Source organism: Corvus cornix, chromosome 2, assembly GCF_000738735.6.
Source record: "Corvus cornix cornix isolate S_Up_H32 chromosome 2, ASM73873v5, whole genome shotgun sequence".
Classification (NCBI taxonomy): Eukaryota; Metazoa; Chordata; class Aves; order Passeriformes; family Corvidae; genus Corvus; species Corvus cornix.
Window position 1 is genome coordinate 52,540,202 of NC_046333.1, and position 14,726 is coordinate 52,554,927.

The 14,726-nt window shown below is 39.7% G+C and overlaps 1 protein-coding gene and 1 long non-coding RNA gene across 6 annotated transcripts in view; one reads left to right on the plus strand and one right to left on the minus strand.

Moving 5' to 3' along the window:
• PHF14 (PHD finger protein 14) overlaps positions 1-553 on the minus strand; it is a 164,521-nt gene extending 163,968 nt beyond the window's left edge. For all 5 annotated transcript variants that reach the window (XM_039548156.1, XM_039548154.1, XM_039548155.1 and 2 more), the window contains exon 1: positions 433-553. In XM_039548156.1, coding sequence (XP_039404090.1) covers position 433 — 1 coding nt within the window. In that variant the 5' untranslated portion in view covers positions 434-553. The remainder of the gene's footprint in view (positions 1-432) is intronic.
• On the plus strand, positions 42-10,738 carry LOC120409641. The gene is made up of 3 exons (XR_005601367.1): positions 42-97; positions 7,348-7,565; positions 10,350-10,738. It is a non-coding gene; the product is annotated as an uncharacterized LOC120409641 (long non-coding RNA).
• The last annotated feature ends 3,988 nt before the right edge of the window (positions 10,739-14,726 follow it).

A 14,726-nucleotide genomic window follows, 5' to 3' on the forward strand; every position in this document is an offset into this window, starting at 1 on the left:
AATTACAAGGCAGAACGGGCGTGACAGGCAGGGGCAGTCCCGAGAGCAGCCGGCAGATGCAGCCGCATCGGGATCCGGGGCACACCCGCTCCCACAGGTGAGGCAGGGCAGGGTCCGACGCCCGCCCGGCGGAGCGCTGGTGCTCCCTGCAGGCGCCGGGAACCGCACGGCACTGCGCACCGCGGGCTGCCCGCAGCCCCGGGAGGGCTGGGTGGGCACTGGGGCCGCCAGACATCCCCGGAGCAGCCAGCATCCCCCGAGGACGCGCCCTGGCGTGATCCGCCAGCGACCAGACGCAGGGGGGACGCGCAGCCGGGACCGTGGGACGCCCAAGGGACAGCGATGCGCCCGCTCGCCGGGGGCGGGGGCGCTCCGCGGGCACAGCGGCACCCCCGCGGAGCAGGACCGGCAGAACCGCTGCGGATCACTTACTAAAGCCTGCGCGGGTGGGCGGCGGGCGGGCAGGGGCCCTCGGGTGCAGCGCCGCCGAGCCCCGGGCCCCTTCCCCAGACAATGGGCACGGCGGCGACCCGGATGCAGACCCGCGCCCGCCCCTCCGCCCGCCCCGCCGCGCAGGCGCCGGCCGCGCGCGTGCGCACGGCGAGGGGAAGCCGGGGAGCGGCGCTGCCCGCGGCCCTGCAGGGCCCGGCGGGGAGGCTCCTGCCGTGACCGGCGCTGGTCGCAAACTCTCAGCGCAGAACCGCTCATTCTCAGGGGACTGCTGGTAAAGAGCAGCTTAAAAAACCACCCTGGCACTTTTCCATTTCCCCGGGTGGAAGCGAGAAAGCGTTACAAAGCTGTTCTCATTTAACCCCTGCTCGAAGAGATGCGTTTCTCGTGGATTCTGTTGGATTGTCAAGCTCATTCCTGCAGTTCTGAGGAACCGTAACCCATAGCATTGGAGGAAAAAAAAAAAAAAAAAAGAAGAAATTTGGGAAGAGATGTTCAAGGCCAGGTGGGATGGGGCACTGAGCAACCTGGTCTTAATTGAAGGTGTCCCAGCCCACGGCCAGGGGTTGGAACTAGGTGACCTTCAACGTGCCCTTCAACCCCGCACCAGTCTGTGATAGTACAAATCCCAGGGGTTATTGTTTGACCACATCACACAAGTCTGGGAGCTCAAAAGCACAAAACCCAATGGTGACAGATGGACAGAGAAGGAGAGCAATGCTGGGCCATTGCCTTTGCAAGAGTCCCAGCTTTGCCTCGGTTGCCTGGGCTGTTTTACCAGAGTCTCTTCTCATCTCGTCCCCACACCACCAAAATCGGCCACCTGCACAAAATCTTTAAAAGGGACGGCTTTAAGAGCTTGAGAATAATGCTAAACATGAAAGCTTCCAACAGGATTGTAAGGGCTTTAAAACTGGAAAATATGTGTTTAATGATGGATAAGTGTAGGGCCAAACTTGTTCTATGGTTGTACAGAAAATCACGCTATGAAAAGCCAGTGTCCAAAAAGGAGACAGAGGAATCCTGCAACTTGATTTGAATAAAGGGAGAGTCCACTGGGGCACATGCCCGTAGAACTTGCTCTCTTGAGGGTCCTGAGTGCACAGCCTCCTTTTATCCCTCCTCCTGTTGCCCTCTTCCTTTCCCCATTGGCTGAGGTACTAGAAAGGTACAGCCTTCCCAAACCGCCTACCATATATTTCCCCCCCTTGAACTTGTCATTTTACCCCAAAGTTCAGAAACTCAGACTTGTGCAGATTCACTTGCCTGTTTCAGGAGTCAGGCTGTCTGGGCTCTGTAACAAACCTGCTGCCCAAAGTTACTAGAGCTATTAAGACCCATTTCAAAGACATTAAAACCCATATCTTCAACGACGGAATTGTTTGTAAAGACATTAGAACTCATCTTCAGTATCATGGTGAAGTGTGGAGGAGAAATAAAGTTTGGCAAGTCTACATACTGTGGCCAGAGCCTGTGCTACATTTAGCATAGTGCTGCATGTAGCACCCACACAGACCTTCCCAGAGCCAAAACTCCTCCTGGCATTGCAAAGATAGATAGGTAGTTATTGGCATGTATGTTTATAAATAGAGCACAGAGATGGCTGGTTGGTATATAATTACACAGCTGAAACACTTTCAACAATAATTTTCTGTGTTTCTGATTTTGAGTATTTTGGAAGGACAGAAAATTCCAAAGGTAAGTGTGAATTCTGTTTTAATTCTGTGCTTGAATTTCCTAGGGTTTTTGTAGCATGTTATCACATCCATAGTTGATGTGTTCATGCTGACTGCTCCTGTTTCCTCCATCAATTCTTTGGCTACACAGGTGGTGTGACTGCAAAGTGAATTCTTTTCCTGAATCTGTTTTTGCCAGCCCTACCCAAATATGCTATCAGCTCATGTACTCTAGTGTTTTCTTCCAAATTCTGATCAGCTTCCCTGTTCAATGAGGAATTGTGTATGTCAGCTTTTCACTTTTTCCTTTTGACTGGCAATCCCCATCCTACTTTCCATTCACACACTATTTCAGTCTTAAAAGACAAGTGGCAGGGCTCAGATCCCTTCGTTGAGACTGCAGATCCATGATAACGTGCAGGAACAGGTTCTGCCAAACCTTCTCCCTGCCAATGGGCAAGTCCCTGATCTTGTCCCATACACAGTGATTGTCAGGACAGCCCAAATCATATATAACAGGAAGGAACAGTAAAAAGAACTGCCCCCAAGTTTGGCCCAAATAGAAGGTCAGGCTGAGCGGCGCAGACAGCTTCGAAGAATGAGAGCTTTCAGCACAGACAAGGGGAGAGGAGCACCCTGTAGAACAATAGAGGAATTTATGAATCCTTTAAATAAGAATGCCAAGGCAGATGTATGGACTGTCTGACTTGCAGTTCAGCCCTCTGGGACAGGCTGCAATGCTAGGATTGTCTCTACCTACATAGTCCTGGAAGGAATAGGTGATCAAACAGAAGTTAATTAATGGCTGCCTGCCCCTGCTCCTCATTAGCACTTCACATTCCTCAACTGCTCCTTCCTCCTTTTCTCTTTTGTACTCTGTCCCATGACTCAAGCCCTCTTAGCCCTTCTGTCTTATTCTTTCTTGTCCCAAATCTTTTATTTTCCCTCTCCTTTTTTCCCCTCTCCAAAGGAATATTCACACTTTCATTTCTGAAAATAACATGCACACATTCTGTTATCTTCTGTACTCAGTTTGCATACTTTGCCCTCATTCCTCAACAGGAAAAAACCCCACATCAATAAAATGAAAAGAACTGTGAAGTGCCTGAAATTTATTCACTGTTTCTCTAACCTTCTAGGCACTGCAAAGATAGTGCTTACAAACAAATCCTCCAAATGTAGTAAATAGAAGTAAATAAAACATAACAACACAGAAATTAAGTAGAACTACCAGTTTATCTTTTGATCATCATTCTTTGGAAGTTTCTGGCTACTAAAACATCTGTTAAAAGGTATTTCCCCCTTAGTAGTTGCTAACCTCTTCCAGTAGAGTCAGATTATTTCAAGTAAGGGGAAAAGAAAGGAGAATTCATGCTCCAAATGAAAGAAACCTTCAGAATGTCTGATCCCCTTATTTCTGCAAGGCCTTTGCCAGTCTCAGCGGAAAACCAAGAATGTTGAAATGTTCAGTTGCCTTTTTGGTAGAAGAAAGGTGGTATTACTGGCACACTGTTGGGAGCTGGGCACTGTACTGTATTTGCTATAGCCATTAAATAGATTCTAAGTGTTGTCAGTTTAGCACCTTTAAGTACTACCCTCATGCACATACAAAAAATCATCCTGAAAGGTCATTTTTGGAGAAAAATTGTGAAGAGCTGAAATAGTACATCTAGTACGAAAATGTCATGGCAGCTCCATCACTAACATAATACCTAAAAAACTGCCTAGAAATATTTCAGTATTTCAGGTCATGTCAAGCACATCAGGTCTTTGAATTATCTCGGCATTCCATTCTCGGTTCTCGGTTCCATTCTCGGTTCTCCTCAGGCTAAGCCTTCAGTACACAGCCTAACTGCAAGATTAGAGGTGTGTGAATCTCCATTTCAGTGCTGCTCTTCAACTGCTGGAGAAGCAGAGAAAACAATATCTTCTGCCTGTACTTTTGCCCTAAGAAAAAAAAATCTTCATTGTGGCTCTGTAAAGACCATTTTAGAAGGACTTAAACAATAGCAAAGCAGCAGAGAATATAGTCACACTCAAATAAATTGCCTTAAAAATATCATTCTTAGTTTAATGAAACTGGTGAGTTTTCAAAGGAAGAAGTGCAATATTTCCTTAAGTAAGGAATAAACTCAAGAGTATGTTTCTAACTTATCTGCCAACTGTAAATGGAGAATAATAGTATGAAATCTCGTATCTACTTTTTTTCCTGTCAGTGAGCAGACAGTTAAAGCTATGACCTACCTCTCTGAATCCAAATGGCAGACTCTTTTTTTGTCTATCCAAACATCACCATCCTTAGTGTGGAGACTGACCTCTTCAAATAACTTTCCAAAGAGAAATCTTCCTGCTTTTACTCTTTAATTGTGCCATTACAGCAAACTCTTCTCAGTGATCTCTCTTGTCTAGTATTATATGGTAAAATATAAAGAGAAAAAGACTGAATCAGATGTCCTTGCTTTTTTAAATACAAAGGGGAGAAAATTCAGTATGAATGGTCTCTGAACAATAAGACTTTGAAATAAAGTGCAGACTGCTACAAGGGCTAGTGCAGTCAAATGCTGCCAGGGAAAGTTCCCATCGGACATTGAGAGATTTCTTGCATCCGTAAGGTCATGCTCAACCTCAGTCAATTAATTATGGGGGGTTTTTGATTACATGGTACACATATTGTAAAAGAGTCCAGGAAAAGTGAAAAACAACAGTAAAAAACAACAGTATGTGTCTTCAGTAGAAGAGCTTTTTGAACTATATACATATATTTGCATATCTATTCCCACCATTACCCAGGCTGTATATGCCTACCTACTTAGCCACTATGAGACCACCCCCTGTCACTCATAACCATGAAAAGGACATCATCCTCAACTCAAACCTCACTGCAGATTCTGCCACTGAAGTTATGTCCAAAATATTCAATGTAAAGCATAGCTCACATGCAGCTTTCCTATCTCCCCATCCAGCTAAAATTCTTGTCTAGGCTCATGTCCCTTCTCATTTCCATCAATCTTCTCTTTCTCTGGTTTTCAAAAATGCAGCTCTGATGTTGCCATATCTATTGTAATGATTCTCCTCAGCTTCTACCATGTTCCTTTTCCATTTTGATCTTTCCAGTGAATTTGCGTCTGCTGCATCAGTCATAAACTTCTTGAGTTTGATTTCAGTACATTTCATAGATTACTCTTTCTTTCATCTGCCATTTCTTTGTAGCAGATGAAATTCGCCATACAAATTTGTTTAACACAATGTATTGGCCTCTAGTTTGCTGTTGAATTTTCAGACAAATTTGAGGGCTTTTTTCCAGGCATCCTTCATACTTAAAATGTATTTCATGTAAATACCTGCAAACTGGGTTCATTTTTCCTCACAAATACCCTTCTACCACCATGCTCCCTAAAAATTTTGTACAATCAAATGAATATTTTGTCTTGTGTTGTCTCATAGTTTATTTGTATAGCTGTTATACAAGTATAGCAGTATAGCAAGTATATGCTGCTATAGCTGTCTCTGGTTTTGGTTCTTGTTCTATGTATGTATTACCAAACCATTTGGGGCAGACTTAGTATTTCCATTTTTGCATTGTTTTTCTATGATTTATATCAGACATGGCAGAATTTTGAGTCGTGATTAAAGCTCCCAGACATTAAAGCTACAAGAGGAATATTAATAATTTTATCATGTGACTTTCAGACAATGAACTCATCCAGTAACTCATCCATTTTGTTTTAAAAATACATATACTTTGGGACACTGTACAAAGAAATTATAATACTAAATAACAACATATTATGAAAATTTTAGCTTATAGAGGTGTTTTTCTTATTCAGATTAAGGTATATCTAGCCTAAGAGGACAGCCAAAGGAAAGGAGGAACAGAGCAAGTATATATGATATTATACAGTCATTTCCCAACTTCCAGTTATTTTCAGTGTTGTGGGTTTCTTGATCCTGTTGTCATTTGTCCATTTAGTGGCCTATAATGGGTCTTTCTCCTAAGAATTTGTCCATTCTCCCTTGTAACCCATGTAGAGTTCTTTAATACCTCAATATTATTACACAGAATTCCACACATCTACTACCTTATGTAGGAAAACATTATTTTGTTTGCTTTGAATCTGGCTTATGTTCTGCTATACCTCCCAAGTCATCTGTTTCCCAAGCTAAAGAATCCCAGCTGACACAGTCATCATCACAGAGATGACTATCAGGGCTCTGATACTGTGCCTGAGATAGACTTCAATTTCTCAAATGCCCCTTGTTTCACTTCAATGAACTTTTCCCATTTTTATAGACAGCCTTTCTGTAGTGAGAGGACAGCACTGAAGTACAGGCAAATAGTGCATTTATTCAGTTGAATAATACTGTTTTCTCTTTTGTTCTCTATTTTTTATTCTCTATTTCTTTCATGTGATTTTTAAGATTCTTTTTTTCTTGGGGCATGAAGTGAACATTGACTGTACAGAAATAACACTTCCATAAAACTATCATAATCCCAAGGTCTTGTTCCGAGTCAAAGCAGTCAACTCAGAGTCCATTGGTTTATGTACAAAGCTAGGATTTCTTGCCTTCAGAAGCATAGATTTCTTTACATTTATCTATACTGCATTTCACTTCCTTTGCCTTTATCTCTATTGAATTTCATCTGCTATTTTATTTACTGTCCAGTCAAGTAAGAATTTACACCATTAGTAGTTGAACCGTTTCATACCTGAACTCTTTTAGAATTTTTGGGAAAGTGCTGGTTTCTATGTATTTTATCAGACCATTTTATCTTTCTAATATTTTATCTGTAGCTGCTTCCACAATAACTTCAAATTCAGACAGATTGTGTCCACTGAGCCCTCTCCCCCCAGAGAACTGTACTTTAGCATGGGAGCATCTTCATTTATTTTTCATAGAAAATACTGATGGAGAAAATGCATCTCTCTGAATACATTCCATACAAATGATCTGCTGGGCCAATGGCTGCTGGCATGTTTTTTCTGTTTCAAATATATCTTATTACTAATTTTGATGCTTTTATTTTGTCAATTCTCAAATTCTTTTTCCATGCTGCCAAATTGATCATATTATGAAATTTAATAAATTAAATCATATTATACTTTTTATTTTCTTGTTTTAAATACAATTTGAAGGATTCCTTCCTGTTTGTGGTAGTCTCCCTAACTTTGCTGAAAAGTGATTTCAGATTCCTTTTGTATTTTCTCTTCCATTTCCATAGGTGATAAACACTAATGCTGCAATTCTGGTATAGTGTTGTCCAGTAGCTCACATGCCCATCAGAATTTAATTCCTTGGACTATTCTTGGAGAGGGGAATTGGAGGCACAAAAAGTAAAGATCGGGGTTGAGATAAGAACAATTCACTGGCAACAACAACGAAATAAGAAAATGAACAGTAACAGCAACAATATCAGTAACAGAAGTGTACAAGAGAGAGGTGAGTGATTCACATGCAAAACATTCACCACAGAACCCAACCTGACCATGCCATACTCCCCTAACACGGAAGTGAGGTGGTATAGAATAACCTTCAGGTCCTAGCCATACCTCCTCCTGGCTACTGCAAAAACTAGCCCTGGCCTGGCCAAAATGCTGTCATAAAAACCTGAGTCTTTAGCTTCTTGTTTGCTTAAATACTCTTCCCTTTTGTCAGTAGTACTGGTACACCACAGCCAGTTACACCTTCCCAGCATCTCTTAGGAGCCTTTGCAGACTCCCCAAGGGTGTCTTGGGTGCCAGCTGGTAGCACTGTGCAAACCTGAAAGTCTCATGGGACCCCAAGCCCAGCTATCCATAAGTGCCATGACATATTCTTCTGCCAATACAACCTTTCTCTTCCTCACTGATGGAGAAAGAAATTACATGCAGTACAAGTAAAGAATGTCAGTCCATTATTTTTTAATAATCAAGACTTACTCCCTCTTAACAAGATATGAAAAATGTGAACATAAGCCAGGAATTCCCACTGATTTCAGTGGGCTCTGGCTCAGGCTTTTATTTTAATGACGCTGACTGATACACTTTTTCCAGATGTAGTCTTTCATCCATCAAACCATTCTGTTGTTCTGAGGAAATCTGGGATGTAAAGAACATCTGCCACAATGAACATAAAAAGCACAGACCTGCTGTTACTAATGGGAAGTATTCTAAGGGCTTGGATTAAAAAAAAAAAAAAAGTTAATTAATTTTACAAGAATAATTACTTTGAATGTGAATGCCAATGGCCCTTCTCACATAAAGCTTTTCCAAAACAATTTTGTTTTGGTCTTGATGACAAAAAATGCTTCAGTTGTTCTGACAAAAATCTTTGTGAATTGCTATAAAATAAATTCTACTGAAGGGGTTTCTATAGCTTCCTTTTAAGTTCTATTTATTTATTATCTGTAAACAAAGAAGCTGAGCTGGCCTGGTTTGGATTTGTGTGATAAATTATAATGAAATAATAAAACCTCTGAGCAATCAAGAAAGGAAATAACTGCTTTTAATGTCCTCTGTTAAAATGTAATTGTGACATTTAGGAATCAATTTGCTGGTTTTTCTAATATTCATTGTATCACTGATTAGCACAATGTTTAGCAAAGACACAGAAGATGTCTTTTATTATAACAGATTTTATAGCATCTAATCTGTTTTTAATCTGGTTTTGCCAAATTGTGTCTTTTTTTCTTGAAAAATTGTATTTTAAGAATTTGAGCTGATTTAAGATCCAGTTTATTGCAAAAGAAAAGACATTCAGTTATGCCAGAGCTCCCCTTCATCTAGACATACAGTTTCCTTTGTCTTTTAAAAAGGAAAAGCAATCGCCAAGACATGTCTTTGTTAAGGTTCCCTGCTGGCAGCATATGGCAAAGTTACTGGCACCTTGCCTGGAAAATGTAGCAAGAACTGATAGATCTGATCTTATTCTGTAGCTGGGGAGAAAATAGATTACAGTGAAGGCCACTCTTTTACAGCCTGCGACCATCAGTTGCTTGGCAAGAAGCACAGGTTCCTGAAAACAGATCTGGGAAGGTGAAAGAGAAAGAGATTTTACCTTCCTAAGTGATGGCAGAGCCCCCAGAACAGTCCATGCTAGAACAGGACCTTCAGAATTCTCTATGTAATTCTGTTTTATGTACTACTGGGAAATAAAACTCTCAAGGTATAAATGTTTAAGAAACAATAGCATATAAATGCAGACAAATGTTTAAGAATTACTACTCGAATAATAATAATAATAGCAACAATTTTATTATAAATAATACAATAATTTAATATTTTTACAGGTTGGTCTCAAGTTTTTCTTGAGAACTGGGATGAAGTCGTGCACCTGCAGAACTTCTGAAAAAAAACCCAGATTTTCTTCCATACTGTCATACTGGTTGAACCAGACATTAAGAGTGATGACCCATTTGATGTAAAAAATAGACTTATTTTTCATTATTTGAAATTAGCTTGGCAGTACTCAGTTTTGAAGGGTTTAGTCGTATTGAATGGAGGGGGAATCTACTGTAATTTTGATGGTTTATAAAGCAGAGACTTGAACGTCTTCAGTCCCAAACTTGGACAAGACTTCTAGCAAATAGCAATGGTCATTTCTATGCTTGTACAGATTTAGTACCCATGACAATTATAGGGAATGGAATTGATTTCCAGATTGCTTTAATTATTTCTCAGAGTTGAGAAATGCTGCAAAAATTAAAATAGAAAGGTTCTTTTCAATTACACTGGCATGATTAATAATTTTTTTTTTTCTTTAATGAGGATGTCCAGCCACAAAGGTGTCATCTTAGTCCCACTGATGGCAGGCTGCCTTTTCATATGAAGTCTGCCATCTTCCATTCTCAGTACTTATACCAAATTGTGCAATTATCAAACCACATACTGAGCCAGTTTCTGATCTGACAGAAACCTACCCTACCAAGAAGCCCTGTGGTTCTAAGGCCAAGTGATCCAGTGCAAGCCAGGGGCAGGGACACAGGGTCAGGAACATGAGGGAGAGAGGGAAGCAGGCATGAGTGCCCAGCTCAACAGCAGCCCATATCAGATCAGGTGTGACACACAGCTGCTGGCGGCTCTATGGTCAGATCAGCTGGGCCTGGAGTGAGACAGCATGACCCCATCTCCCCTCTCCTATTCACTTCTCCTGCATGTTTTCTGCAATTACATCCTTTACCCTTGCAATTAGCACTGACCTGGAACTGGTCCATATAAAATCTTTTTTTTCATCTCTTTTGCACAGCCTTATGTGAACTGGTGCTGAATCACGAGTACCCAAGGTCGAAGGATGGATAAAACTGTATCTCCAAGTACCACTTTAAGCTTACTGTGAATTAAAATGACTGTGCTATTTTGGCCTAACCTATTCATTACATCCTTTACTGTTCCACGTAATAAAAGCATACCTGTGTTCTCACTGTTATTTATTTGTATTCTGTGACTCAAGGTGCCTCTAAAGAAATTTGTGGAATCCACAGTGCACAGTCTTTTCTGTTGCTCCTCAAAAGACTCTTCTCTCTGTTCCAGATTCTGCAGTAGTGAAACTGCAGAACAAATCAATCTAAAAAAAATACAACCTCGAAAATCATGCTACCTCCCCTTCCAAATCAAATAAGAGAGCAGAGAGGTAGAGACAGGGAGCAAAAATTCCCACTGTACTGATTTTTTTCTTTTAACATGCAATGTGGATTACTTCTTTTAAAACTCATTGCACTAGAATGTTCTGATTTTAAAATCGCAAGTTATTTCAATTTGGCCAACTTTTAATGAAAGCTTGTTTTGCACAAATACACTGACTTCAAGTTTGATTAGACAGATCATTCTTGTAAAGATGTATTTGTTTTAGTTAAAAAAAAAGCTAGTTCATCTCCAGACTGGCCTCTTGCAGGACTTTTAAATTCTTTTTTTTTTAATTCGTAATGCTTCTGCTGTGAAGAGGTTGTATAAATATACCCCCCTATATTTTTGACAAGGATGTTACTTATCAGAGCTCTAGCATTTTAAATTATGCTTGCAGAAGATACCAGTTTTAAAATTTATTCATTTCATCTGCATCTGTTTTGCATTCCACAAAGACAAGAGTACTGGGTGCTTGAACACTTTAGGAGTACTACATGGGTTTGTTAAGACAGCTCTTTCACACAAGTGCTACTGTTCTGCTTATGTCTCCATAAATAGGGATGGCAGCCTGAAGAGGTGTTTCTTAGGGGCAAGTCCCAAAGTGGAAAAACAGATGGGCAAAGACAGCATCAATGGAGTAATATCTCAAAGTATACAAGCTTGTAAGTTAGTTAGACAAATAGGTTAGTGAAAGACAGGAGTCAACTGTTTTGGACCAAGTATGTTCTGAAACCAGCAAGTAAACAAAATATTCTGTTGTCTTTAATCTGGTTTCTTGTGTAATGTAAGGAGAAAACAGCCTTCTACAGAAAAAAAAGAAAGTATGCTATGAAACTCATTTTTAATTAAATGTGCTAACTCTTATGTTATGCCAGTTCTCAAAGAAAAATTTTGATGTCTTAGTACATACAAGAAGAAATATCAAGACATGCTGTAGTTTTCCCCTTCACATAATTTTTATTTCAGTCAGGAGTCTGCTGTTCAAATAAAATAAATTCCTCCTCAGAAGTCTGACTACCGTTATGTATTTCATGCAATCACACAATGTGAATCTTACAGATATGCTGTATATATTATTCAAAGGAGAAGGATGAGCTCAGTCCCACATCAAAGCACGTTATTATCCTTTTCCCATAAATATAATAATACAATTCCCTACATTGAAATGAAGCTGTATTTAAAGAAAGAATAGCATGGGAATGCTACTTCTCGATAAGTGGTACATCACAAAATTTTTAACCGAGTAGAAATTTCAAAAAAGACTTAGTAAAACTCAAGAGTAACCGAAACAATTACTTTCATGCACTTTTCGATAAAGCTTTTGTGATTTATTAAAGACAGATATCTTTAATACTTTGTATTCTTAAGAACAGAACATTAAGTTTTGTACTAATCTAGACAAAAGCATAGACAAAAAATGTCGTTCTTTAAAATGTGTAGATGAAGCACTTTAATCTGCATCCAGGCTGAAACATGGTCTAGCTCTCTTCTCCCAAATAGAGAGAGTACAGCATATTTATTTATTATTTACCCAGAAAGGAAACAAGCTGTATTTCATGTTCCACTATGCTAGAAATTATCTGCATAAAGTACTAATGATTCAAACAAATGTAGTAATTTGAGATATTGCAAAAGGACAGTGGCTTAGAGGTTCTTTACAAGAACCTGTCACTGCCCTCCCATGTCAGTTTTGTTTATGTCTGAATTATACTTCATCTGGCAAAGCTCCGGAAATGTTTAAACCATTGCTAATATATCGATTTCATATCCCCAGTTATGTGCCACTGTCTGTTAAATCAGGCTGCTTACAAAACTCATCAGCCCTTGCAGTGTGCGATGTCATAGCCCTCGTAGGAGGAACCCCAAAATCAATGGTTTTGCACAGCATGAACCATGTGAAAATAGCAAGAAACAGATATTATTAGATGTTCTGCACAAGCACTCCAGGTCTCACCAGGTTCATATCAGGATACTGCAGATATCTTGGTTTTGCTCTGAAGCATGGGATTTATCCAGAAACACCTTCTCAAATGCAACCGAAGTCTATCCCTGTGCATCAGCTTTTATCTCCAGTCATTTTGGCAAAGGCCAAATATGACATCCTGAAAGAGTGATTTATTCTAGCTATATCTTAGATTGCCTCTGCAAACCACCCATATCTTTCTACAGACTTCAGAAGCAAGACTTGCATAAACTAAACTCCTAACTTTCGCATTTCTAAACTTCTGTGGAATGTATTGCCCCCAGTGCACCGTCATTCACTGAAACACATGCAAAACACACTCCACACCTATCCTTTTCAGGTGGCTCCATGTTACCCAACAGTGCCAGGATCTGCAACATTATCCAAAGACTCCTAAAACAATCAATAATAATTCTGTCATCTGGTATTAGCAGCTGGAATGATGTATCTCTTCTTTCTGTGATGCATAAAACATACTGGATTTCTCAACTACCTTAAAAACATTCTTTTGCAATTTCTATTCAGTAGTCCTTTCTTCTTCACAAATACTAACCTTCCTCTAAAAACTACAGCAGACTAGAAAGGCAAATAATATTTTCTCTGGAAAGTACATGAGTAACACTCTTACTTCCAAAATAGCTGTATCTGTCCTGTTCATAAATCGCAAGAATCCCTTGTTACCTTTTCCATAAAGAAAACAAAAGCATACGGCTCTTGTTAGGGGAAGACAAATGAGGTTTTTTCTCCAGCCTAGGTTTGTGGAAAATAGCTTGATCAGAATTATGTCTCATCCTGTCCTCTAAAGGCTCTATCACTGTCTTAAATGAGAACAAGTTTTGGCTTATTGAAACTGTTAGATTTGGAAGCCTTATTCTTTCTGCAAATTGTGGTTCTATTAAAATACTGGCATTCTTCATGGAATTAAAAAATACAGAAAAATAAATTAGAATACAAAATCTATTTATACTATTCTGAGTAATCCTTTGTTGGCACAGCTTTTGCAGATAATGCCACAGCAATAAGACTATACTTAATAAACATGCACAGTTTTCATGTTGCTTCGTTATTACTATATTGTTCTCTTTAATATTTGGAATGCATAGTGAACGTGAGATCTCGTGTATCATTCTTTACAGCTGCTGCACAGCCAATTATACTATGTGTGTGTGTGTGTGTGTGTGTGTGTGTGTGTTTCTACATTTCAGAAGCTGCCTACGAGCAGTTTGCTCTGTTCCCAGACTGTCTGCTTGAGTCACTCCTGTGGCAGCTGCGGCAGTTTCTCCTAAGCAGCAATATGTCCTGGAAAGGGCTGTCAATACCAAACTATTATTTTCTGATAAAGGAGAACAGCTTTAATCAGACAGCCAAGTTTTATAAATAATTAGCCAATAGCTGATGAAATATGATAGTTTTTGCTAGTGTGACTTCAACTGTCATGCCAGACCTGGAAATCCATGACTTGTCTCAGTTGGTATAATTCCCAGCATAAAAAAAAAAAAAAAAAAAAAAAAAAAAAAATCAGCTGAGATGTGAGTACATTTTGCTAAAACCATGTGCAAACAAAAGATTAACCAAAGGCTAGCTTAAATTTGAACATCAGAGCAGAAGACTGATAAGAACTATCTATTTCTTCCCCAGCATATGTAAAAGAAATGACACAGAATGCTCCTGGAAGTATTTTTCAAGCGTGTTTCTCCTTACTCCATAGCAGAAACTAAAAAGCATACTTTAACCTTCTATATTAAGATGAAAGATCAAAAGCCTTGAGACAATTACCGGCATAGAAACAGAAGCACCTTTAATTTGTCTCCAGTAAGTTGTTGCTGAATAGCTGAAGCAGCATCTAGTTAAAAACAGTTTCAGGTACCAGTCCTGCTTACATTTTTAGCGAATATTTTCAATTTCTATTGATCCATTAAACTTATCTTTTATTTATGGAGTTCAGATAGTTTTTTAAATCAAACACAAGAGCAGCTTACAGGGATGCTATGGATGCAATTCCATGAAAGAGTTTATCTGTTAAAGGGCACTGGATCA